The 27,990-nt window shown below is 46.9% G+C and overlaps 1 protein-coding gene across 3 annotated transcripts in view; it reads right to left on the bottom strand.

Annotated features, from left to right (window-relative positions):
• The window catches only part of DICER1 (dicer 1, ribonuclease III), an 848,581-nt gene that overhangs the window by 393,284 nt on the left and 427,307 nt on the right, over positions 1–27,990 (bottom strand). For all 3 annotated transcript variants that reach the window (XM_069208246.1, XM_069208245.1, XM_069208247.1), the window contains one exon: positions 9,067–9,246. In XM_069208246.1, the coding sequence (XP_069064347.1) occupies positions 9,067–9,246 (180 nt within the window). The remainder of the gene's footprint in view (positions 1–9,066; positions 9,247–27,990) is intronic.

A 27,990-nucleotide genomic window follows, 5' to 3' on the forward strand; every position in this document is an offset into this window, starting at 1 on the left:
AGTAGGACAAGTTAATATTATACGTGTGCTTGCAGTGAAAATGTCTTCAAAGCTATTTTCACTGTTTCAGTCCCAACCCCACAAAACAAAATGTGTCTCAGAGAGAGAGAGAGTCACCTTGCTAACTCCAATGTGCAGAAGTGCTGACAATGCAAGTTCTCTGGTGGATACGCCATTTGTGATCCTCAAAGTTTCAACCGCTGAGTCTGTCTGTCCTGGTTTTGAGAGATCACACCCGTTGTATGGCCAAGAAAATGTCCTGATGTTCCAGCCATATTCAGAGGTCCAGGGCCCCCTGGCACAAGGTCCAGGACACCATCCTTCCCTGCTTTTTGGAAGTAAGGGTTTTAATGCCAAGCGATTCGCTCTCATCTCAAACAGGCTGATGTGGAGTCGAGACTCTTCCGGAGGGCAGTGCCCTCTGATCGCCAACTCTTCCAAGTAACCAGTTCACCCCTAAGTGACTCATCTGTCACCACTGCGAGATCTGAGTGATGAAGTGAAAGGGATCTGCCACTGACCCAATTGCAGTCTGTCAGCTACCACTGCAGATCTCGTGTACTATCCTCAGATATTTGGGCTAGGTTAGAAAGATTACCATGATGCTCTGCCTACAGGGGCTTCAGGCCCCAATGAAGAGCCCACATATGTCAGACGGACATGGTTTACCAGCACAGTGCAGGGCGCCAGGAGGCATAGTAGCGACGGAGTCAGTCTCACCAAAATCCAGGATTGAGGTTAAAACATTACAATAAAAGCCTTAATACCCTGAATTCACTGCTCTGGGGAATAGCTGCAGAATTGCACGGTGTTTAGAATGGCTCACATGAAAGTGAGCATCCAAGAGGGAGTTAGGTTTGACTTTGCCATGTGTATAGTGAACTGCAACATGTGCAGGAGGTTTGTTGTACTCTGAAGGAGGGTGACAACTGTCTGAGAACAGCCTGCATTCAACAGCCAGTCGTCATGGTAGGAGAAGACTAGAACCCCTAAACTTCTGCAGAATGACTGCAGCCACCACCATCACTTTAATGAACACCCGAGGGGCGCTTGTAATGCCAAAAGGGAGCACAGTGTACAGAAAGTGCTTGTGGTCTACCGTGAACCGCAGGTAACTACTGAAGGGTAACAGGACAGGAATATGAAAATACCGCCACCATTCAGTCTCCAGGATCCTTGGTAGACAGGATCTGAGCCAATGTAAGCATTTTGAATTTCTCCTTTCCGGGAAGTAGTTCAGAGGGTACAGCTGTAGTATAAGATGGCGATCGCTATCCTTCTTCAACACCAAGAAGTAGAGGGAATAGCAACCACAACCTACTTCTGATCTAGGCACTGTCTCGATAGCTCCTTTGGCCAAAAGAGCCTGCACTGCCTGACACAGCTGGGAGAGATATTTCTCCATCAGCTGGTTTGATGGCGCTTGCACGGACAGTGGTCGCTGATGGAAGGGCATAACCTCGTTGAACAATTTGGAGCACTCACTTGTCTAAAGATATGGCTGGCTAGTGAAGCAAGTGGTTGAACATGATATTGAAAAGGCACATTAAAGGGGCTTGGAGGCTGCCGGACTGGGCAGATCTCTTGTCTAAAGAAACAAGAGGCTTGTGAGATATGTGTCCTTGACCACAATGGGACTGGGAAGTCTGCTTGCCGTGGTGGCTGGGTGGAAATGGGCGCAGCTCATAACCTCTATCATAGCTACAGAAGGAGCAAAAAAGAGAATGGCTGGCCATGGTGAGCCCAAATTACCAGGCAGTGGTCCCTTGCTTAAGCAATGAACTGTCCTTGTCGCTCAACAGATGAATGCAGTCGAAGGGCATGTCCATGAGGTATGCAGGGACATCCCCTTGAGAAGCCAGATGACCTCAGCCAGGTTTGACAATGAAGCGCCGTCGACGAAGAAATCACTCTACCCAACTTTAGGGAAGGTATTGTTGTCTGGTCAAAAATGGCTTCCCAAAGACTGCAGTTCTCCAGAGTGATTAAAACTGCCCTCTGATTGTTATATTGTCGAATAAGCAACTTCACACAGATCCATAATAAATTGTTTGACATTAGTACCCTCAGTATTCTCTGTGATCAACATTTGTAGACTGCTACATCTTAAAAGATTTAACCTTTTAGTTAAGAAAGAGTATCAAGCAACTGGTCTGTTTGCGACAAGAGTGCCTTCCAGGACTGCGCTTGAGCTTCTCCACTATTGAGTAACTGAGTTGCTAGGGCTGAATCTAATATGCTTAGTAAGTTTGTGCAATGGGACTGCATGCTGTGATTCTGTTTCTGAACCGCAACATTGTTCCTTTGTGTGTCCTTGAGGTGCTTCTAATGAGATGTAAAATGGCAGCAAAGGAAAGAGTAAAATTGTAATCTTGAGAGCCCGAAAATGCCTGTTCCTTATTCTTGGCACTATTACTAAGCACCTCAGTTATTTGTAGCAGAGACTGCTGTAATTGTGTTAGTGGACAAATCTAAACGTGCAGTTGGGGAAAGGATATCTGACATATCACATTCATCACCAGAGCCTCTACCCAGGTCCATGTCTGACTCTTCGTCAGACATGTCTGATAACAAACAAACTCCTCACTATCAGCTTCAAGTACCTTTTCTTTCATTGCTACTCCTACAGACACAGCATTAGCCTTAGAGAAAAGCTCCGCTTTCCCTGTTTCAGCTGTCATGAGTGGGCATGTTACTTAACTATAAACCAAATGAATGTGCTGCTAGATCCAGATTCGAGCCCTTTCTCTGCCTTCTTCACTTTGACTTGCCACCAAATCGACTAATGCTTGGGGCAAACCAACTAAACAGGTCATGGAAGTATAGGATGAATTCTAAGTAAATTAGGTGTTTTTGAGACTATCTATTGTACTTCAATTAGCACACTGCTTCACCCCACTGTGCTATCCACCTCTGTGTTCGATTGAAGACAAGGCCATTGCTACCGTCACTATACTTAGAATGTCAGTGTGGGATTTACATATTTAACATCTTTAGCACCAGTGTGAATGCTAGAGCGTTTAAGCGGAGAAGGTCTTGCAACTATTTTAATAGCTGACTGCTGAGATTTAGGCAAGGCATTCACCTAGGCTCAGGGGAGAGAGGAGAAGGTCTAGCGGTCAGCGTGAACATGTTGCTGGAAGGTCTAATGTTAGCTTTCTAGATACTTCCACAATTGTAGAGCACTTCCCTCTTGGCACTGATTCCATACCACTCTTAGATTTTACTACAACAGCACCTTTTTATAAGACCACAGCAGGCCAATCAGATGCCATCTTCATGTGTGATCCTTTGTCCAGATGAATGCCAGGCTATATATAAATATTAAACGAAATACATAAAAGGCTTTGTAGAAGAAAGTTGATGAGGCTTTTGTTGCCAAAGACAGGTTCAGAAATGGAAACCAAACCATGATAAGGATGGGGTGAGATTAGGGAGTCCCTTCCAAATTGTGATTCAGTACCATATTTATCAATTGTTTGCTCTGTAATTTCAGTCGCAAACCATGGAAAATGTACATACCACCCAAGCTGGGGCGGTAACTCATTCATAAATGGGAATGGGTCCTCTTTGGAATCTGCTTTTTGAAATATGGAAGAGTTTCTGGGGAAGTAGGCAGTGGTCCAATAACTTTCAAATTCAAATAAATTCAATTATTTATGTATTGTTTTAAATGCAGCCATGTTTTAAGAATTTGATTGCTTTACAAAAGAGATACTTTATTTAAATACCACTTAGGCATGGTGGTCTGATAATCCTTGCAGGCCATAATTACTTTTATTATATCCAATCGGAGTGAACCACAACCTGCTAATGAATATTTAAGCAGTAAGCATTGTAACCTACCTATCAGTACAAAGATCGATTACAAAAATTCAGTTCTGGTTTCATATATACTTGACACAAATCTGGAACAGTTCCTGCATCCACTATAATGGTACATCTAGCTTCTAGTTACTTATGTCTAATTATGAATGGTGACACTCAGGGCAGAACTTAAAAGGTATTGTCTCCATTCTCAAAATCCATTAAAAGCAGCTGAGAAAACCCAGGTACAAAACACGGATTTGCACAGTCATTCTCCGACCTAATGCTAACCTCCTTTGCTTTTCGTTTTCAAAGTACTTGTTGCAAAACATCTAGTTTCTCCAGTCTCAATGCATTTAATGTTGACTACAATGTCTCTGGTCTCCACTGTTCAAGGCTGGTTGTTACTGGAAAGTCGTTAATCATCAGAACTGGGAAACCACATAGCCAATCACCTGCCTACTTTGGAAACCGATGAAAAAAGAAAAAAGTATTAGAGGATGATGGAACATACTGGGGAATTCTGGGCTTATGACTGATGTCACTGCAGTTCTTCATATTAGTTCTGCATTTGGTCAAAACAAAAATAAAATTTGCCTTATTCACTTTCAATTTTGCACCAAACCACTAAATAGCAAAATAATGCACAGCAGGATCTCTGGAACTCGTTCACCCTGCAAAAACCACTGAGGCGGGTCTCATTAACTGAAGCACAATATAGCTGATAAGGGTGTTGACAAAAGATTATTGAAGAAGTGTGGTTAACAAGACGATGCTATTGTTTGAAAAAGCGATTCCGCTAGGGTCAGGTTGACAATAGCTTCAATGATATGACAGAGTAGATTAAGGTGGGGAGGGTCAGGCTGACAATAGGTTCAATCAAGATGGTGGAGGAAGTCATGACTACTTTTTAAGAAACTGTTGTTCGGCTGAAGCGAGGAGAGCCATACGAGAGGGTAGAAATTCAACAAATCCCAGAGTAAAAGTTCTGGAACAGGTCAGATTTTTCACAAGTGTTCGAAAGAACAAAATCATTTCTTTTTTGTTTCATTTACGTCAAGAAAACAAGTGCTTTTTTTTTTAAACAGAGGAAACCACCTTTTTTAGGGTTAAACAAGTTTTGTCTCTTCATCTCTTAATGCTCTGCTTGAAAGCTACGGGTGTATAATATAGTCTTAAAGTACATTCACACAAAGAGTAGTTGAATCTTTCAGGGGAATTTTCTACATCGTCCTGAAAATCGAATCTCTGATATTAGTGCAGCTCTTTGCAACAAAATACATTTGAATTCATCAGAGAAGAGGATATGCTGCAGCTGGACATTCATTCTGAAACAAGACAATTATTTCTGGGATCTTCACCGTTCTTCAAAAGGTTTTCTCAGCTTCAGACTTTTTGGACTCCTGCTTCACCGGTCGCTGGGCAATTGTAGCACATACATTTCTTCAGTAGAGGATTATATATCCTCTCTTTCCTGTGTGCACTGGGGTGGCAAAACTCATCATCTTAAAAATATCTGTAAATTATGTAGCGGAAACAGAAAGAGCATTTCTAAGAGCTTCTACAGAAAGCTCAATTTGTAAAAAAGCGAATGAAGGAGTATAGGAGGCTGGCCTGGTTTGTAGTGGGTACCTTGGGTACTTACACCTTATACCAGGTCCAGTCATCCCTTATAAGTGAAGTAGTATTGTTCTAGCAGCTTAGGCTGACAGAGGTAGTTATAGTCGAGCAGATTAGGCTGAACTAGGAGATATGCAAAGTTCATGCAATACCATATAAAGTTACACAGTACTTATACACAAGTAAAGACAATACTTAGTGTTACCAAAAATAAAGGTAGTTTATTTGGGTGACACAGTACCAAAAATATCTTTGAGGCAAGTATTATACACAATATGTACTCTAGACACCAAATTTAAGGTAAGTAATTAGACATAGGATAGTGCAAACAATAGGAAATGCTATAGAATGCAATGGGAGAAAATAGCTCTAGGGGCAACACAAACCATATACTAAGAAAGTGGAATGCGAATCATAAATTCCCCCCTATACAAGTGTAGTGGGTGCAGAATCGCTAAGAGAGTAAGAATACAGTAAAGATAAGTAAATTACCCCACACCAGAGCCCAGAAAAGCACGAGTAAAGTACTGCAAGTTTCCTTAGGACACACTACACCTCGTGATTGGGATATTGCAGTAACTAACCAAGTCTGCAAACTACAATTGCTGGATTCATGGACCTGAAGACCTGCAAAAGAAGGGGACCAAGTCCAGAAGTCGAAAAGTTCCAGGAAAGTCAGAAGCCCCTGCCAACTCAGAAGAGGGTGCAAAAGAAGAGTCCCCGGTTGGATGAAGAATGCAGAAATGCACCTTAGGAAGATGCCAGCGGGTTCCTGCCGTGATGCAGAAGATGTCCCACGACGTGAAGATGGATGCAGATGTGATTTTGTGTTGGAAGTCGCCAACAGCTTTGGTTACGGACAAATATGCGTTTTGCGTCAAAGTGGCGCTGGCTGAACCCAGGAGGGACCTGGGGGCCTCAACTCTGTGTGGGCATTCAAGACAAGTACACTTGAAACAAAGTACTACAAAACTTGGACACTCTACCCAAATAAATGCTATGGGGAATATGTACTACTTTTTCATGCAAAGCAGGGCTCTCAGCACCTTAGAGAGCCTCTGGATGTCAGACAGCACCCACGGGAGTCCCAGGACACGTGGACAAAGGAGGTGCAAAACACAGTTGGTGCAGCACAACAAAGGAAGGTCCCACGCTGCCGGAGAACAACTCAGCGAGTTAAGCGTCGCAGGATGGAGTGCAGGGGACCTGGGCCTGGCTGAGCACAAAGGAATTTTGCAAATAGTGCACAGAGGCCTCAGGAGGTGAAGAAGATGCAGTACACAGGGGTTCCGTCGCTCTCACAGAGGGCAAGGTCTTACCTCCTCCAAATTGCGTCAGCAGGACCTCAAGACAGTCTATGTCGATGGGGTCCACCCTCTGTGTCCTTAGGAGCACGCTCGTCGCTGTGAGAGGAGTCCAAGGGTACCAGTTGTCGTCTTGGAAGGTGCCTGTCTGAGCAGGGGAGTAACTCCGTCACCCCACGGGAGATATCTCCGGTCCTTCTGGTGGAGGATGAAAACAGGGAGTCCTCAGAGTGTGCACACCGTGGAAACTGTTGCAGTTGCTGGCTGGAGCTGAAGATGCAGAGGAAAAGTGTTCCTTATGGATACTTTGCTGCTGTTACAGCGGCTCCTTGAGCAGGCTGCGGTTGATCAGAGGTCAGAGGATGAAGTAGTAGTTGCAAAGGTTTCCTGAAGGAAACTTGCAAGCAGAATCTGAAGAGAACCCACAGGAGAGACCCTAAATAGCCCTGAGAGAGGGATTGGCTACCTTATCAGGTAAGGACCTATTAGGAGGGGTCTCTGACTTCACCTGCTGGCACTGGCCACTCAGAGCCCTCCAGAGTGCCCCCACACCTTGCAAAGCAAAATGGCTGAAGTCTGGGACACACTGGAGGAGCTCTGGGTTCCACTTCTAGGGTGGTGATGGACAGGGGAGTGGTCTCTCCCCTTTCCTTTGTCCAGTTTTGTGCCAGATCAGGGGATATGGGGTCCCTGAACCACCATCTGTGCCCTTCAAAGCATTTCCAGAGGCTGGGGAGGCTACCCCTCCCCAACCTGTAACATCTATTTCCAAAGGGAGAGGGTGTAAAACCCTGCTCTCAGAGGAAATGCTTTGTTCTGCCTTCCTGGGACTGAGCTGCTCAGACCCCAGAAGGGCAGACCCCTGTCTGTGAGGTGGCAGCAGCTGCAGTGCAAGCCTCAGAGAGCTGGTTTGGCAGTACCGGGGGTCCATAGTGGAGCCCCCAGGATGCATGGAATTGGCTCCCCAATACCAGATTTGGAATGGGGGGACAATTCCATGATCTTAGACAAGTTATATGGCCATATTCGGAGTTACCATTGTGAAGCTACATATAGGTATCGACCTATAAGTAGTGCACATGTGTAATGGCGTCCCCGCACTCACAAAGTCACAGCAAATGGCGCTGAACTATGTGGGGGCACATTTGCTAGTGCAAGGGTGCTCTTACCCTTAGTAACTTTGCACCTAACCTTCAGCAAGTTAAGGTTAGACATATAGGTGACTTATAAGTTACTTAAGTGCAGTGAAAATGGCTGTGAAATAACATGTACGTTATTTAAAGCAGGCTGCAATAGCAGGCCTGTGCAAGGGTTTTTCTGAGCTCCCTATGGGTGGCAAAAGAAATGCTGCAGCCCATAGGGATCTCCTGGAACCCCAATGCCTTGGGTACCTAGGTACCATATGCTAGGGACTTATAAGGGGGGTTCAGTGTGCCAATTGAAATTGGTAAATGAAGTCACTAGCTTACAGTGACAAATTTAAAAGCAGACAGAGCGTAAGCACTGAGGTTCTGGTTAGTACAGCCTCAATGACACAGTCAAGCACTACTGACAGCACACACATTAGGCCACAAACTATGAGCACTGGGGTCCTGGCTAGCAGGATCCCAGTGACACAGTAAAAACACACTGACACACACTCATAAACAGACCAAAAGTGGGGGTAACCATGCTAGAAGGAGGCTACTTTCTCACAAGCAGCCCATAGTTTTAAATCAGAAACTTACTGCAGATGCTCTTAAATGCAGAGATTTCTGAATATCAAGGCTACCAAGCCTGTACTCCACCTCACACCTTCTTCTACCACTCTACACTGCCCTGTCTGTTTCTCTCTCACTACTGTAGGTTAATTTTCACCCCTGCTTTCTCCTGTTGTCAATATTATGCTATCTTTCTTCTCCAAGTACTTTGCCAATAGTCTGCTTTGTTTGCTCTTGCTTCAGGCCAATGTTTGAGAGTGAAAAAGTGTACTGGCCCGCATAATGAGGGTCATTACACACCACATTATTCCAACGGCGCATATTAACTACTGTCAGCCTACGCAGCTGGCTGCCTAGCAAACTTCAGGAAAGAGGTGGGTAGGCAACACCTTCTATTGTGAGCAATACATTTCAAAATATAATACCATTCAACAAATAAACCCTGTGGTTGTTTATGACAGTTGTAATATTGTTAGAGCACACACTACAGAAAAATGACACGTAGTTGGCTATTTGCCAACATAAGTCACAAGCAAAAATGTCCAACATAAATAAACCCCTAATGTGCCCTGAAGCGGGATCTTGATACCCATAAAATACAAATTTCTTTCAACTTATTAACACTGCAGCAGTACCTGAGGTATAGGTTTGGCTGTTAGTATTCCAAAGCATCTTGTGGTGTCCTCTGGAGGGTACAATTTACGTCTCCGAAAATTGAGCTCATCAGGAAGAGGAGTAGTTAACACCATTCCTATTACATATAGGTAACAGGACTGATCAAATTTGGCATAACAATCCCGCAAACATTCTGGAATCTACAATAAGGGAAAATAAAAAATCCAGATGCATTACTAGAGAAACAGATCTTCAAATTCACTTTGGCAACCTGAAAGTTTCTTACAAAGAAATTACCACACAGACAGGACTACATGAATGAGAATCAAGCAAAGCCAGTTCTTCAGAACAAATAAGTTACTTACCTTTGGTAGCACCCTATTCGGTGAATACTCTATTGAATCACAGAATCTTCATCTTCAGAACATCCCCAGGCTCTAGACTGGATCCTGAAGACTTAAACAGCATTGCTCCAATGTGCCAGTAGGCGGCACTGTGGGGCTCTGTTTTGATGTCGTACTGCTCTACAAGTGACGTTGGAGCTGCATATAAGCATCACCCTAGTATGCTGAAACCAGTTTCTTGATTCACTCCAGGCCTTCATAAGCAGAGACCAGCAATAATCAGAAATACCTGTTCTCAGCTCTATAGTTTCGATCATTTTTTGACTGGGGGAGGGGAATGAGACCATTCCTAGAAAAAGGGAGGTGGGAGGGCAGTGAGGAACCTGCAGTTATACTGAGTAGCCACCAAAAAGAATATTACTGTAAGTAACTTGTTCTTTTGATGGTTACTTGTAACAACAAGTTCATCGCCTTCAGAATACATACAAAAGTAGTACCTCCTTGGATCAAAAAGTCCTGCAGGACCAAATGGGGGAAAATGCCCTACGAGTCTGATATGACTGTCAAGGCAGTAGTTGTAGGAAGCTGGCTCTTTATACAGTATTCCAAAAATAGGTATGCTGTGTAAAGCGTCCAGGTATCTGCTTTGAAGTTGACAAGGTTTTACTTAAAAATCCCAAGTGCTCTATTTGTGGTAGGGTGGTAAAGCAGTCTAGGCTAATCAAAGGGGAGTGTAAAACATTTGCTGCATACACACAGTCAATACATGACACACACTCTATAGGGCGATACAAACCAATTCAGAAAAATAACAGACAAAATACTTACCTTCAGCTATGCCTTATCTGGTAGAGACAATATCTAGTTACAGATTCTTTACCTAAGAATTTCCCTCAGGCGTCATTCTGGATCCAGAGATTTTTCTCACGCAGTACCCCTGTGCACCATTAGGTTGCATTGATCTGCTCCGCATCCGTTGTCGGTGTCGCTCGCACCAGATATGACACTGCAGGTTCTATATAGGCATCACTCTGGCGCACTGACGTCAGTTTCTTTTCACAACTTTCCATGCCAGAAGCGCAGAGCCATGAAGTACAATGACTACTAGTGCCTCACAAATAGGGCCCTGAAAGGGGGGTCCTTGTACCTAGAAATCAGTTTCTAGAGCGGGGAGAATCGGTGGGGAATCTGCAACTAGATATCGTCTCTACCAGATAAGGCATCAACGAAGGTAAGTAACTTGTCCACCTGATAGGGACATCTAGTTACATATTCCTTACCTTAGAATAGATACCTAAGAAATACCATCCCTGGAGGTAGGTCTCCGAACCAAGATCACACCAGAAAGTCCTGCAGGACCGAACAGGCACAGTTCCCACCCCTACCGACCTGACTGTCCAAGCTTGGTAAACGACTAATATCCAGGACCGGAACTCCGCCTGCTAAAGCAGTGGCTGCAGCTTTAGCTCTGGTAGAATGAGCACGCATGCCCTCAGAGAGTTGCTTCTTAGCCAATGAGTAGCACACTTACGCGATATCTGGAGATGGTTCTCTTCTGCACTGTCTGACCTTTCTTCGCTTCCACATACCCAACATACAGTTGATCATCTACCCCGAACTCTTTGGTACCATCAAGGTAGAACGCCAATGGCTTTTTTGTGTTCTGAAAGTGGAGTCCCTATTCTTCCTTAAAAGGATGTGGGGGTGCATATAAAGTAGGCAAGGTGATGGATTGGCCTACATGGAAATGTGTAACCACTTTCAGAAGAAAGGAAGCCCATGGGCGAAGCACCAATTTGTCAGGATAGATAGAGAGGCAGGGTTGCTTAGATGACAATGTCTGCAACTCACTCACCCTGTGGGCAGAAGTAATGGCTGCAAGGAAGGCTGCTGTTAATGTGGAAAGCCTTAAATGACAATTGTGGAGAGGCTCGAAAGGAGCACACATAAGGAATGACAGAACCGAATTCTAATCCCACTGGGACATAGTAAACGGGGAAGGAGGAAACATATGATTAAGGTCCTTAAGGAACCTATTAACAATAGGAGATTTAGAGAAGAAGGCAGCTGTAAGAAAGCAGAGATTACAGAAAAATAAGCTTTGAGAGTGCCCACAGTAGAGCCCTGCAGGGCCAACGAAAGTATAAACAATAGAACCTCAGAGAGAGGGTCTGAGAGGGGGTCAACAGACTTGTATGTGCACCATTGTAGGAAGCTGGATTTAGCCTGCAGGCGCTGTCGTGTGGGCCTGGAGGAGTCAACCCAGGGTGGACACAAGGTCGGATTCTCCTGGGGACCTGCTCTGGACAGGTGGGCCACCTGGACTCGGGCCGTGGGTATCAGGTGCAGAATGGACAGTACTCGGAGATTCGTGGCGGTTCTGGAGTCCTTCTTGGAGTGTCTTGTGAACAGGGCCACTATCCTTGGAAGGGGCAGGGGGTTTGTAGAGGTTGCTGGTCCTGCAGGATGCATTGCCTTTTTGTAGCAGGGCCTCAGAAGCTGCAGACAGGCCGGTTGGTGACTGGAGTCTTCTCTACTGGGGTCAGCTTAGCTTTTAAGGTATGAAGCACCTCCACCCAGAGCAGGCTTTGTTTCTGATTCCAGGGGGCACAAAGGCCCTCACCCACGAGTTCAGAAACTTGTCTTTTAGCAGCAGGCTGGCACAGACTGGTCAGCCTTACACTAAAGGGTTGGTTTAAATATAGGGGGCTGCTCTAAGATGCCCTCTGTGTACATTGTACAAAAACTCCAACAGTAGCATCAGTGTGGGTTTATTCTACTGAGAAGTTTGATGCCAAACTTCCCAGCTATCAGTGAAGCCATCATGGAGCTGTGGAGTTCGTCAGGACAAACTCGCAGTCCATGTACATAATATGGCCACACTGCACTTACAATGTCTAAGGATGAACTTAGTCACCGAAGGGGCATATTTCTCATGCAGCAATGCCCTCACCTGTGGTATAGTGCACCCTGCATTCAGGCTATAAGGCCTGCTAGAGGGGTGACTTACCTATGCCACAGGCAGTGGTTAGTGGGCATGGTATCCTGTGAGGTATGCCATATTGACTTTACCTTTTTCTACCCTCCAGCACACACAATCTGCAATGGCAGTGTGCATGTGTTTGGTGAAGGATTCCTTAGGGTGGCACAATACATGCTGCAGCCCTTAGGGGCCCTCCCTGGTAACAGAGCCCTTGGTACCACTGGTACCTTTTACAAGGGTCTTAGCTGTGTACCAATTGTGGGAACAATGGTACAGTTTAGGGAAAGACGACTGCTGATGGGGCATGGTTAGCAGACTCCCAGCACACTCTCAGTCAAGTCAGCATCAATATCAGGCAAGAGGTGAGGGGGTAACCTTGCCAAAAAGGGTTTCTTTCCTACACTCAGGTCATGGGCGTCTCAGGGATGTAGGGACGCCATAGTCCTCCTGTCCTTGAACAGGGAAGTCCGGGTGTAGAGGGTTCTTGGACCGTCAGGTGTCCGTGAGTGGCGGTTGTGGTGGAGGGAGGCCACAGAACAGGCTGTAGTCGTGGACTAGGGGACCAGTCCGGGAGTACCAACAAGTGGGCTCAAGTCTCATGAGCCTGGGGGATGCAGAGATACCAGTGGCCCTCTTTTCCTCGGTCTGGGGCATCCAGGTGCAGAAGTGCAGTGGACCGTCTGTGTTGCCGTCACCGGAGGCGGTCACAGTTGAGGGGAACCTGCATAAAGAGGCTGCAGGTGTTGAAATGAAGGTTAGTGGGGAAACCCACAATGGACTTTGTCTCTGGAGAGGCTGTGGACCAGATAGGCACTGTTGTACCACTTCAACATAGGCTGGGGGCTCAGGTGCAGTGGTGCTGTCCGACACCAGATTTGACAATCCGTAGTCCTCTTCAATGATTCTTGGGTGCCTGCAAGGATGCAGGGGAGCAGCTCCACTACTCCACAGGAGTTATTTGTGCTGGGGTGAAGGCTGGCAGTATTCCTGGGCTTTGGGAAGTTCCAGCTGGTGGAGGACGAGGCGTCTTTCTCACAACTGTTTAAGTCCACAGGCAGGCAGGCAGGCTTGGCGGCAAGTCCATCACGGCTCTTCAGTTCTTGCCTTTTGCGTCTCTGGAGTGTCCTTCTTCAGGTCAGCAGGGATCTGAGTTCTTTGGTTCAGGGGTGCCACCTAAATACTCAATTTAGGGGTATTACAAGGAGTGCCAGGTGGCAGCCAATAGGTTTACCACCTTTAGGATGACTACACCCTCTTTATGATCATTTCTGTTGGGAAGTGGCCATAACACTGACCCTAGAGGTCTAATTCCACACAAAACAAGATGGAGGTATGTAAAAAGTGGTATCCACTTCTGCTCGTCCACCTTTGAAGCATGCAAAACTTCCCGCCCTGGAATGTCCATCCTGCCTGGAGGAGGTGTCAACACCCCCACCCAGTGCAGTCTTTAATCTCTGGCTTCCAAGAGCACTGGCTCTCACCTTACAGGGGGTCAGAAACGTGGCTAAGGTGGCTGAACTGGTCATGGCCAGTCAGTCAACACACTAGAAAGCTGTTAAGTTTTCAGGGGGCACCTCTAAGGTGCTCTCTGGGTGCATGTATTGGTACATCCAACACTGGCAACAGTGTGTGTTCACCAATATGAGATGTTTGATACCAAACAACCCTATCTTCAGTGAAGCCATCATGTAGTGTAGTGAATCCTAGTTTATTTTAACGGGTCAACAGGAGTTAGCTTAGCCGTAGGCTTGTAAACTCGTGCCCCCGTCACCCAGTGACTTTTAACCTACTTAGCTTGCTCTGGCTTAGTCCATTTAATTATTTATTTCCTTTAAAATGGCGGCCTTGTTTATAGTTAGGCCACTTGTTATGGGTTCTATTATCAGTGTCACTGTGCCAAGGCGTCAAGATCAAGCACCAAAGACAAACATACAGTAGGCATTCACACTTAGGGATTTTCCCTCTCTATACTTTCGAGGGATTGTTGATATTAATTGCCGTCCCAAGCATGCCTGTTATCTATTGTTATGAATAACACTTATGTCAGGGGACCTTGTAGATCTGTATAAATACAACACACTTTTAGACAGATAATCAGAGGGATTCCGACCAGTGGGCATCGCCACCTTCGCTGATACCGATGCTGCAGTCATATTGACACTGATCCAGTCTTCGTGTCCCTGCGGAGTCTGAGATAGAGACCTCATTCCAAGGTAACGAGGGTTGGGGGCTCCTCTCATGGACATGGGTTTGGCAGATTAGGTTTAACGAACCCAGCTCTTCCTTTTTAAGTAGAAGGTTAGACCTACTCTCCTTAGGGTGTTAGGGTTTATTCCATCTTTTACATATACATATATTTTTATCTTATATTGCATAATAGTGGGGGTCTTTATAACAATGACTCTCCTCTTTACTATACTGTTGCTTGGTATATTCATTATCCTAATCATTGCAGTTCATGCAACTTATCACAAATTGCAGTTATGTTGAATAAAAACTATTATAACTTTACTGCATCTGTGTTATTGCCTTTGTTTGTATGAGACATTATAAATCTGTGAGAAAAGGGTAATTTCCGTTTAACCACGACAACCCTGAGATATTGTATTTTGAGTCCATGCGTAAGCGACTGCTACAAATCACCTTTTACTATTGTGTTTTCGGTGAGGTACTGCTAGTAAGCCGATAAGGTTTGGACAACAGTTACAAATAGTTGTAGGAAGAGACCTAGTCACCTACGAACGAAAGTACTGTCATCCTGAGACCAGCAGTCTTGCTCAAAGCAAGAGTCCAAACTACGACAGTAGCTGGGGATCTCGTAGTGACTAGTGTCAAGCACACGTATTTAAAAAGGCTGCCCTGGTCACTCACTATGTTTGACAAAGACACAGAAGATATCCCTCACATGTAATTTAATCCCCCCTGCCTTAGGGCGGTAAGGCCTGCCAGAGGAGTAACTTACATATATCATATGCAGTGTTAGGGGACATAGCAAAAAGGCTGCGTGCCATGTCGTGTTTTCACTTTTGTCTGCACCACGACCCGCAGCCTTCAATGGCAGCCTGTCATGGGCTTGGTGAGGGGTCCCCTTGGAGTGGCACAATTTGTGCTGCACCCCTTTGGGATCCTTTTTAGCCCTAGGTACCAGGAGGTACTATTTACTAGGGAATTACATGGGTGCTAAAGGTTTTGCCAGTTATATACAACTGCATTTTTGGAGAAAGATCTGGCACTATGGAACTAGTCAGCAGGAACGCAGTGCACTTTCAGTCGAAACTACATCAGATACAGGGTAAAAAGTCGAGGCTAGTCATACCAAAAAAGAGTGCCTTCCTACAACCATACCATAAATTTCTTCCACCGACATGCGCATACCGTTTTAGTGGAGGGACCCCTGGTAGCTAAGGAACAAGTTACTTACCTTCAGTAACAATTTATCTGGTAGAGACATATTCTAGTTGCAGTTTCCTTACCATAAAATTTCCCCAAGGTGTCAGACTGGATCCCGAAATTTTTCTTAGGGCCGTACCCTTGTGCGTCGTAGGGTGGCATTGGTCGACTCCACGTCCATCATTTATCATATATTTCAGCCATATATATTTGCGTCCCCAGCGCGCTGACATCAGTTTCTTTTCATAACTTTCCACACCTGAAGCGCAGAGCCATTAAGGAACACTAGGCTGGTGCGCCAGAACTAGGGCCCTAAAAGTCGGTCCCTTTCCCTAGAAGGTAGTTCCGAGCGGGGAGGAAGGGTGAGTTGGTAAGGAATATGCAACTAGAATATGTCTCTACCAGATAAATTGTTACCAAAGGTCTGCACTTCCAGTCCCTTCTTCGCACCCACAAAACCAACAAACAGTTGAACGTCCACCCGGAATTCTTTGGTACGATTGAGGTAGAAAGCCAACACTCTTTTTTGGATCCAGATGGTGGAGTCTCTGCTCTTCATGAGAAGGAGGTGAGGGTGCGTAAAAAGTAGGCAAGTTGTTAGATTGGCCTACATGAAAGAGTGTGACCACATTAGTGAGAAAAGAGGCCCTGGTATGAAGCACCACTTTGTCTGGATGGACAGAGAAAGAGGTTGGCTTCACAGAAAGAGCTTGCAGTTCACTCACTCTGTGTGCAGAAGTGATGGCAATAAGAAAGGCAGTCTTTAAGGTGAGAAGCCACAGAGGACAATTATGAAGGAGCTCAAAGGGAGCACACATAAGGTAAGTGAGTACCAAGTTTAAGTTCCACTGGGGCATTATGAACGGGGTAGGTGGAATCATAAGGGTAAGTCCCTTAAGAAACCTCCCAACAATGGGAGATTTAAACAAGGAGGGTTGATCTGGTAGTCTGAGGAAAGCAGAAATGGTAACAGATAACCTTTAACGGTGCCCAAAGCAGAGGCCTGCTGGGCAAGAGAGAGGGCAAACAAAAGAACCTCAGACAGAGGTGCAGAAAGGAGATCAACAGGCTTGTTTGTACACCATGTCACAAATTTGTTCCAAGGTCAGGCATGTATCCTTTTGGTGAAGGTACGCCTGGCTGCCAAGATAACATCACATACTTTAGGTGGAAGATGAGAAGCTGTCAACTGCTGCCGCTCAATCTTCACGCAAGAAGGCAGAGACTGGACAGGTTCGGGTGGAGAACAGTCCTCTGCTGCTGCAACAGAAGATCTTTCTGAACTGGCAGTCTGAGTGGAGGATCGAAGCCATGCTCGGGATACCATATTCTTCAGGCCCAGCCCGCAGCCACAAGGTTTACCTGGGTGAGGTCAATTCTTGATCATCTTGAGAACTCTGGCAGAAATGGTATTGGCAGGAAGGTGTAAAGGAGGCCTGAATTCCACTTGAGATGAAAAGTGATGCATCGAGCCAGTGCCGCCTTGAAAACTCCAGTGTGCAAAACAGCTGACACTGCACGTTCTCTGCGGAGGCGAGCAGATCTAACGAAGGCTCTCCCTACTGCTGACCTTGCGCCACCACAAGATAAAGACGCCATTCGTGACCAACCATGCATTGACAACCGAGTTCATCTGCTCTGACATTCAGAGAGCCCGCCAGCTGTTGAACCACCAGGGTTATGACCTGCTGTTCTAGCCACGTCCAGAGGCGCAAAGCCTCTTGACAAAGGGACAATGACCCCACTCTGCAATGCTTGTTACAGTACCGCATGGCGGTGGTGTTGTCCATGAAGATCTGCAATTTTTTAAATTTATTTTTTGCAATTTAGTGCAGACTTGACCCGAAGGTATTGGAGAGCATTACATTAGCACCAGTTAAGTTACACAAGGAGACATTTATTTTCTGGTATGCCTGGGGAGATTAAGTGATTTGCCCAGAATCACAGGATTTTGAGCGGACAACAAAATTCAAACCTAGTTCCCCACCTCCAAAGTCAGCAGCTCTGGCCTTTACACCACATCCTTCCCTTTAAAGGAGGGATGAAATGCTTTCAATGCTAGTCTGATCATCTGGAGCTCCAACAGACTGTTGTGGAGTCTGGAATCCGCCAGTAACCAGAAGCCTCTGATCTCTGCCACTCCCAGGAGGCCACCTATCCCAGGAGTGACTCACCTGTCTCTATTGTCAGATCTGTTTGGGGAAGGGAGAGGGATCTGCCTCTGACCCATTTGCGGTTTGTAAGGCATCACTGCACATCTTGCGCAGTTCCCTCCGAGATCTGCACCATGTTGGAGAGATTACCCTCATGCTGCGCCCACTGGAACTTTGGGTCCCACTGCAGAGCCTGCATATGCTATCTGGCATGTGTCACCGGCAGGATGCAGGAGCCATGAGGACCAGCAGCCTCAGAGTCATATTTACTGAAATCCAGGATAGAGGCTGAAACATGGGTACCATAGAATAGATATCCTAGACTTGCTGCTTGGGAGGATGAGCCGGAAACTGCTTTGTGTCCAGGACAGCTCCAATGAAAGGTCATCAGGTGTGACTACAGCACATTTATAGTGAACCCCGGTGAATGCAGGAGGTCCGTTGTAGTCTGGATTGGGAGACGACAGCCTGGGGCAAACCCACCTTCAACAGCCAGTCATCGACACAGGGGAAGACTGAAACCCCTGATCTGCGAGGCTGAGCTCCAACCACTGCCATCACCTTGGTGAACACCCATGGGGTGCTAGTAAGGCAAAAGAGGAGCATAGAGAACTGAAAGTGCTTGTTGTAGAAAAATTATCCTTTTGGTATAGTTACCGCTCTCTTTTTCCCTAATATCTGATGCTAACTTGACCGAGTGTGCGCTGGAATCCTGCTGATCAGGCCCCAGCACTTGTGTTCTTTCCCTAAACTGTACCATTGCTTCCACAAATGGCTCACCCCTGGCACACAGTTAAGTCCCTTGTAAATGGTACCACTGGTACCAAGGGCTATGTGACCAGGGAGGGTCCCTAAGCGCTGCAGCATGTATTAAGCCATCCTAAGGGACCCCTCATAAACACATGCACATTGCCATTGCAGACTATGTGTGCTTGTGGGGATAAAAAGGTAAAGTCGACATGAAACACATCCCTGGGTTCCATGCCCAAAAACCACTGGCTGTGGCATAGGTAATTCACCCCTCTAGCAGGCTTTATAGCAGTAAGACAGCATGCACTACACCACAGGTGAGGGCATTGCACTATATTGCTCATGCAGCTAAGTCCATTTCTCGTTCCTGTAAATGCAGTATAGCCATATTGAGTACATGGGCTGGGAGTTGTCATTATGAACTCCACAATTCCATGATGGCTTCACTGAAGACTTGGTGTAGGAAGTTGGCTCTGTATGTGCTATTTCAAAGTAAGGAATAGCATGCACACAGTCCAAGGGTTCCCCTTAGAGGTAAGATAGTGGCAAAAAGAGATAATACTAATGCTCTATTTTGTGGTAGTGTGGTCGAGCAGTAGGCTTATCAAAGGAGTAGTGTTAAGCATTTGTTGTACATACACACAGGCAATAAATGAGGAACACACACTCAGAGACAAATCCAGCCAATAGGTTTTGTTATAGAAAAATATATTTTCTTAGTTTATTTTAAGAACCACAGGTTCAAATTCTACATGTAATATCTCATTTGAAAGGTATTGCAGGTAAGTACTTCAGGAACTTTAAATCATTACATTAGCATGTATACTTTTTACATAAAACACAATAAGCTGTTTTAAAAGTGGACACAGTGCAATTTTCACAGTTCCTGGGGGAGGTAAGTTTTTGTTAGTTTTGTCAGGTAAGTAAATCACTTACAAGTCTCAGTTTTGGGTCCAAGGTAGCCCACCGTTGGGGGTTCAGAGCAACCCCAAAGTTATCACACCAGCAGCTCAGGGCCGGTCAGGTGCAGAGGTCAAAGAGGTGCCCAAAACGCATAGGCTGCAATGGAGAGAAGGGGGTGCCCCGGTTCCGGTCTGCCAGCAGGTAAGTACCCGCGTCTTCGGAGGGCAGACCAGGGGGGTTTTGTAGGGCACCGGGGGGGACACGAGTTCACACAAAAAGTACACCCTCAGCGGCACTGGGGCGGCCGGGTGCAGTGTAGAAACAAGCGTCGGGTTTGCAATGTAAATCAATGAGAGATCAAGGGATCTCTTCAGCGTCGCAGGCAGGCAAGGGGGGGGGGGGGCTCCTCGGGGTAGCCACCACCTGGGCAAGGGAGAGGGCCTCCTGGGGGTCACTCCTGCACAGGAGTTCTGTTCCTTTAGGTGCTGGGGGCTGCGGGTGCAGGGTCTTTTCCAGCCGTCGGGAAAGGGAGTTCAGGCAGTCGCGGTCAGGGGGAGCCTCGGGATTCCCTCTGCAGGCCTCGCTGTGGGGGCTCAGGGGGGACAACTTTGGTTACTCACGGACTCGGAGTCGCCGGAGGGTCCTCCCTGAAGTGTTGGTTCTCCACCAGTCGAGTCGGGGTCGCCGGGTGCAGTGTTGCAAGTCTCACGCTTCTTGCGGGGAGTTGCAGGGGTCTTTAAAGCTGCTCCTTGAAACAAAGTTGCAGTTCTTTTGGAGCAGTGCCGCTGTCCTCAGGAGTTTCTTGGTCTCTTGGAAGTAGGGCAGTCCTCTGAGGATTCAGAGGTCGCTGGTCCTGGAGAAAGTGTCGCTGGAGCAGGGTTCTTTAGAAGGCAGGAGACAGGCCGGTAGGACTGGGGCCAAAGCAGTTAGTGTCTTCTTTCTTCTTCTGCAGGGGTTTTCAGCTCAGCAGTCTTCTTCTTCGGTAAGTTGCAGGAATCTAAATTCTTAGGTTCAGGGGAGCCCTTAAATACTAAATTTAAGGGCGTGTTTAGGTCTGGGGGGTTAGTAGCCAATGGCTACTAGCCCTGAGGGTGGGTACACCCTCTTTGTGCCTCCTCCCAAGGGGAGGGGGTCACATCCCTAATCCTATTGGGGAATCCTCCATCTGCAAGATGGAGGATTTCTAAAAGTTAGAGTCACTTCAGCTCAGGACACCTTAGGGGCTGTCCTGACTGGCCAGTGACTCCTCCTTGTTTTTCTCATTATTTTCTTCGGCCTTGCCGCCAAAAGTGGGGGCCGTGGCCGGAGGGGGCGGGCAACTCCACTAGCTGGAGTGTCCTGCGGTGCTGGCACAAAGGGGTGAGCCTTTGAGGCTCACCGCCAGGTGTGACAGCTCCTGCCTGGGGGAGGTGTTAGCATCTCCACCCAGTGCAGGCTTTGTTACTGGCCTCAGAGTGACAAAGGCACTCTCCCCATGGGGCCAGCAACATGTCTCGGTTGTGGCAGGCTGCTGGAACTAGTCAGCCTACACAGATAGTCGGTTAAGGTTTCAGGGGGCACCTCTAAGGTGCCCTCTGGGGTGTATTTTACAATAAAATGTACACTGGCATCAGTGTGCATTTATCGTGCTGAGAAGTTTGATACCAAACTTCCCAGTTTTCAGTGTAGCCATTATGGTGCTGTGGAGTTCGTGTAAAACAGACTCCCAGACCATATACTCTTATGGCTACCCTGCACTTACAATGTCTAAGGTATTGCTTAGACACTGTAGTGGCACAGTGCTCATGCACTGGTGCCCTCACCTATGGTATAGTGCACCCTGCCTTAGGGCTGTAAGGCCTGCTAGAGGGGTGACTTATCTATACCTGCATAGGCAGTGAGAGGCTGGCATGGCACCCTGAGGGGAGTGCCATGTCGACTTACTCGTTTTGTTCTCACCAGCACACACAAGCTGGCAAGCAGTGTGTCTGTGCTGAGTGAGGGGTCTCCAGGGTGGCATAAGATATGCTGCAGCCCTTAGAGACCTTCCTTGGCATCAGGGCCCTTGGTACCAGGGGTACCATTTACAAGCGACTTATCTGGATGCCAGGGTGTGCCAATTGTGGATACAAAAGTACAGGTTTAGGGAAAGAACACTGGTGCTGGGGCCTGGTTAGCAGGCCTCAGCACACTTTCAATTCAAAACATAGCATCAGCAAAAGCAAAAAGTCAGGGGGTAACCATGCCAAGGAGGCATTTCCTTACACTTGGAGTTTGCTATCAAATTTCTCAGCTCAATAAACCCACACTGAGGTCAGTGTTGGATTTATTGAAAAATGCACACAGAGGACATCTTAGAGATGCCTGCTGAAATTCACCTCTAGTGTGGCTGACAGTCTATGCCAGCCTGCCACTCCGTACAAGTTTCTGACCCCATTGGGTGAGAGCCTTTGTGATCTTAGGGGCCAGGGAGAAAGCCTGCTCTAGGTGTAGGTGCTTCACTTCTCCCCCCTGTAGGAACAGCAACATTTGTCGATGAGCCTCAAAAGGCTCCTGCCTTTTATTTTGCTGCTTCAGGGCACTCCAGCTACTCCCCTGTCTCTTGTGTGGTTTCGCGCCAAAGCGAGAGGAGGGGCTTTTGCGCTGGAGTAAACCAATTAATGCAAGAAGGGCACCAAATGTGCCCTTCAAAGTAGTCAGGTGGCACTCAGGAGCACCGCCATCCTAGCCCAGAGACACCTATTTCTAAAGAAGAGGTGGGTAACACTTCTCTGCAGGAAATTCTTTGCTCTGCTTTCCCCAGCCCAGGTTAGGCTTAGCAGCATGAGGGCAGAACAGTGTCGGGGGTCGGCTGCAGTACTGGCTTGCACATAGACCCTGCAAGGCTGCTCAGTCAGATATGTGGGGATACTCTATGGAGCCCCCCAGAGTAGACGGTATGATGCATCTAACTCTGGAATCAGCGTAGTTGCATGATTCCAACATGTTTGATACTAAACATGACTAGGTTCAGTGAAGCCATTATGTAGTTGGACATCTCGTGATGACCAGAGTCCATTACATATGGGATCTAGGGTATGCAGCGGTGCCTCTGCTCATACAGGGCACCCTCACACTTAGAACCACACACCCTGCCCTTGGGCTGAATGGCCTGCCTTAGGGGTGACTTAGAGGGTCAGAGTGCAATGACTATGATATAAGGGGAACCTTATATCTGGGTGAAAGGTGCACGCACCATTTCACACAGGCTGCAATGGCAGGCCTGAAGTCACAGTTTGCATGGGTGGCATAATACATGCTGCAACCCATGGGGAACCCCTAAGGTACCAATGCCCTGGGTACCCAAGTACCATATAATAGGGACTTACAGGGGTACACCAGTATGCCAATTCTAGGGTGTAAAAGTTGTTTACCAACTAAACTTAGGGGAGAGAACACTGACACAGAGGTCCTGATTAGCAGGATCCCAGTGTACTAGAGCTAAAACACACTGACACCAGGCAAAAAGTGGGGGTAACTATGTCAGAAAGATCCTACTTTTCTACAGTGAAGGTGAAAAATGTTTGTTCTTCTTTGACTTCTTCTTATGCCTCGACTTACCCGATTGTCCTGAGGACTTGGAGTGGAAAGACAATGAGGGGGAGGGGTGGCTTTCGCGACCGATCATAGGATCTTTATCCTGAATGAGATTGGGACCTCTGGGGAGGCAAGCCGCAAGTAGCTTTAGGGACCACTCCCTCAAAGCTTTCGGATTCATAGCCCGGCACTTTGAACACTACTTTGTGTCGTGATCAAACTTCAAACACCACAGACACATGATGTATGGATCCGTTATGGACATCGCCCGATGGCAGGATCCGCAGGGCTTGAACCCGGTCTAATACGAAGACATCCTCGACGCGCCAGAAGTGTAGAAATTAAAAAACAAAAAGTTGAAAAAGACCAGTCAAAAAATGACTGATGGGTAGCTCTTCTTCAGATCAGAGCTTGGCTCATGCAGAAGGAAAATATTTGAAGTCAGCGCACCAGGGTGCTGCCTATTTAGGACCCGCGACGTCTTATGTGGTGCTGATGAAGCCAAAGAATGGCCATGGAATTGATCGACGTGATCTAACAGAGCACAGGGGTTCAGCACAAGAAAAATCTCCATATCCAGACTGATGCCTGGTAGAAATTCTATTGTATGGAATCTGCAACCAGATGTCTATCAAATACGTATTTTATATTTTTTTTCCACACCACGAACTTCGTCATTGGGTAAGTACTTTTTAAGTTAGCAGTTAGGAAGTATACAGCAAATACACTTGCAATGACTTTATTGTGTTAATGTTATCCTATGGGAAAATAAGCATATACTGCATATTTGGAAATGACTTGCAGGACTATACTTCTGGAGTTAGAGTAAGTATGGGGCAAGGACCAATGCACCACCAACAGGTCACCTTGGTTGGCTTTGGGGCATCTGGGTGCAGAGGTGTTTTTCAGCATCAGGTGTCCTAATGTTATCCAATGGGAAAGAAACATACTGCATACGGGTATCTGGCAACAACTTACAAGACTGTTTTTGAGTTAATTTATTTATGGGGGCAAGGTCCACGGCAGCACCAACAGGTCACTTCGGGAGGGACTGGGGCGTCTGTGTTCAGTGGCGCTTTACAGAGTCAGGTACCCCATTCTCTTTAATGGGAAATGGTCCTGGGGGAAAAGAGGCTTAAAATAGGGGACTGGGTGACTAGACAGGCTGAACCCATCGAGGGGCTCAAGTCTTATAGGTCCTGGGCACTCGGACACACGGTCTACGGCAACTTGGGCCGGCAACGCATGTACAGTTGTGCTTTGTCCAGCGGGGTTGAGTCATGAAGTCCCCTTGCGGTTCTTGGTTCTTGCACAAAAGTGGCTGCAGGCAGCGACGGGGGAAAACAATCGAGCCAAACTCAAGGTAGGGCTCAGCTCTGGAGGATGTCAGGACCTCATTGGTACTGCTAGTCCACTTTGACAAGTGCTGGGGGACTTGGGTGCAGTGGAGCTTTATTGTGTTGGGGTTTCCACAGTCAGGGGATCTCATGGTTCTTCTTGAGTGCCTGTAGGGGAGTACCTCCACTACTTCACTAGAGATACTGGTCACTCCTTCAAGTGCTGACAGTCCCACCAGGCTTTTGGAGGCAGAGCATCTGTAGGACGCGTTGCCTTTGACGCAACTGTCAAGGACAGCAGTCAAGCTGGCAGAGGTGGGGCCCAAATCAGTTTCTGCTCCTCAGTTCTTGCTTTTACTGGCTCTTCTGTGTCCTTCTTCTTAGGTCGGTAGAATCAGAATTCCTGGTGTCGGGCCACCTAAATACTGAATTTAGGGGCATTAAGGGGATTGAATGGGCTACTTACCCTTGGGGTCATTACACTACCTATATGACCACTTCCTGTGGAAAGTGGGCACAAAAATGTACCAGAGTGTCTAAATTCACCACACACAAGATCGTGGAGTTCCTATTTTCATGTTCACTTAAGGTAGGCCACCTTAGGGGTGTGAATGGCCCGGGAGTTTAACAACCCTCCTGACTATCTAATTTCCCACCTGTCTTGCTGCCAAAAATGCCTCAGGGTGGGGTGGCATCTCCGAGGACTTGGGGAAGCTGGGAAGCTCGTATCAAAGGTGCCTGGGCCTTTATAGTCCCAGGACATGGTGTGTTAAATCACTAGCCATCCTGCAGTGGATGCCTGCTCTAGAAGAAGTGTGAACACCTTCCTTGTAAGCCTGCATTGTTTCTGGCCTTTGATAGCATGGGCTCTCACCTGCAAGGGGTCAGAAACCTGTCTGTGGTGGTAGGCTGGACTGTACCAGTCATCCAGCACACTAGAGGACTACTAGGTTCCAGGGGGTATCTCTAAGGTACCCTCAGGGTACATGTATTATTAAATACATCACTGGAATCAGTGTGGGTTTATTAATATGAGGTGTTTGATACCAAACACCATAGGTTTCAGTGAAGCCATTACGTAACTGGGAAACTCGTTTTGACTAGTGCCCAGTACATACTTTAAGATGGCTTCCCTGTTGACGTGTAATGTCTAAGAACTGACTTAGACACCAGAAGGGCACATCTGCTCATGCAGGTATGTCCAGACATGTAGCACAATACACCCTTCCTTAGGGCTGTAAGGGATGATGTAGGGGTGACTTACATATATTCTATGCAGTGTCCGCAGGCATTGCACACAGGATTTATGCTATGTGGTGTTTTCACTTTTGTCTGCACCATGTCACGCAACCTGCAATGGCAGTTCACATGAAAGTGGCGAGGGGTCCTTTACGGTGGCACAATATATGCTGCAGCTCTTCGGTACCTTCCACAGTACCTATGCCTGCGGTACCAGGGGTACCATTTACTAAGGACTTGCAGGAGTCCTAAAGGTATTGGCAACAGGGGAACAACTGCACACTTTTAGGGAAAGAGATCTGGCACTGGGGACCTGGGTAGCAGAAACCCAGTGCCCTTCAATCAAAAATGCTTCAAATACCAGGCAAAAAGTGGGAGTGACCATGTTAAAAAGGGGCGCTTTCCAACACAACCTCTCCCATCCTCTACAGACTAAAGAGAATGGGACGAACCTTTCCTAAGAGCCTGATTATCATCTAAGTGGAAAAACTCGGAAAGGTCATCTGCATTGGCAGGGTCAGTCCCAGGTCTGTGCTTTAAGTTAATTCCCTGTAGGAAGATGGACCACCTCAACAGTTTGGGGTTTTCACTTTCATTTGCATTAGCCATCTGAAAAGCCTGTGGTCAGTTTGAACATGGAAGTGTGTATCAAACGAGCATGGTCTCAGCTTCTTCAGTGACCAAATTGCAGCAAAGGCTTCCCTCTCAAAGGAACGCCAACACTGCACTCTGGAGAGTAAATTCCTGTTAATGAAAGCAACAGGGTGTTCATGGCCAGCATCATTGGTGTGGTATAGGACTGCTCCTCTCAAATGTTCAGCGATATCAGCCTGCACTATGAACTGCATAGAATAATCTGGAGCTTGCACATTGTGTCCTTCAGTGTCAAAAGCCTTTTGACAGCTCACTGTCTAGTTTACTTTCTTTGGCATTTTTTGGAGGTCAGTTCTGTGAGGGGTGAAACAATTGTACCCTACACCTTCATAAACGTCCTGTACTACCCAGTCAATCCTAGGAATGCCCTGACTTGAGTCTGAGTGGTTTGAGCTACCCAGGCCGCAACAGTTTGGATCTTGGGCTGTAAGAGTTGAACTTGGCCCGACCCACATACAAGGTGGCCATAGCATACAACAGAACCCTGCCCTATCTGGCACTTGCTTGCCTTGACAGTGAGGCTTGAAATCTGTGGGGCCTGAAGGACCTTGCCAAGGAGGATCAGGTGATCCTGACAACTGGAGCTACAGATAGCAATATCGTCAAGATATGGTGCACTAGAAGACACCAATCCAGCCAGGACTTTTTTCACCAACCTTTGGAAGGTGGCGGGGACATTCTTTAGTCTAAAGGGCCTAATAGTGAACTGATAATGCCCATTTGGGGTCGAAAATGCTGATCTTTCTTTTGCTCTAGGCTATTCTGCCAGTACCCTGATGTCAAATCAAAACTACTGAGAAACTTGGCTGTCCCTAACCTGTCAATCAGTTCATCTGTTCTTGGAATAGGGTGTATCTTTGTGACACCATTAAGACCTTTATAGTCCACTCAAAACCTCAGTTCTGGCTTACCACTCTCAAAATGAGGCTTTGGGACTAAGGCCACTGGGCTAGCACGGACACTTTCTGGGGGCTCAATCACCTCTAACTCTAGCCTCTTGCTGACCTCAGCTCTGATGTTTTCCTTAATTTGGCCACAGTGGCTGTATGTTTTCTTCTTGACAGGTGGGCTATCTACAGTGTCCATATCATGGGTACACCAGGTTGTCAGACCAGGGATTAGGAAAAAAAGCCCAAAATACTGGCTCAGACCTCGTCTGCAGTCAGCTTGCTACTGAGCAAAGAGGAAGTCTGAGAAGACAACTACTTCAAATATCCCATCTTTAAGACTGTGAGCGGGCAGGTCAGGGAGAGGTTAACTTTCTTCTTCCTGATTTTCATCAGTATGGCCACATCAGCCCTGTCATAGTAAGGCTTCAAGGCGGTTTTCACCCTGTGGGGGTTCTTGCAAATGCCAAGGTCAACGAGGTAGGTGACCTCACCTTTCCTCTCAATGACAGAGACCACTCCATTTGTCCTGAAGGGCCTTATGTGCCACAGGTTCAAGCAACCATACATTCTGCCCCGGTTGAAACTCTACCAGTGCAGCCTTTCAGTCATACCAGAGCTTCTGGAGCTCTTGGCTGACCTCAAGGTTTTTGGTTGCTTTGCCCATGTACTCGGCCATCCTTGGATGTAGGCCAAGCACTTTGCCCACAATGTCTTGCTTGGGCTCTTTACGAGTTCTCTCCCAGCCT

The sequence above is a fragment of the Pleurodeles waltl genome, chromosome 9 (genome assembly GCF_031143425.1).
Source record: "Pleurodeles waltl isolate 20211129_DDA chromosome 9, aPleWal1.hap1.20221129, whole genome shotgun sequence".
Lineage (NCBI taxonomy): Eukaryota > Metazoa > Chordata > Amphibia > Caudata > Salamandridae > Pleurodeles > Pleurodeles waltl.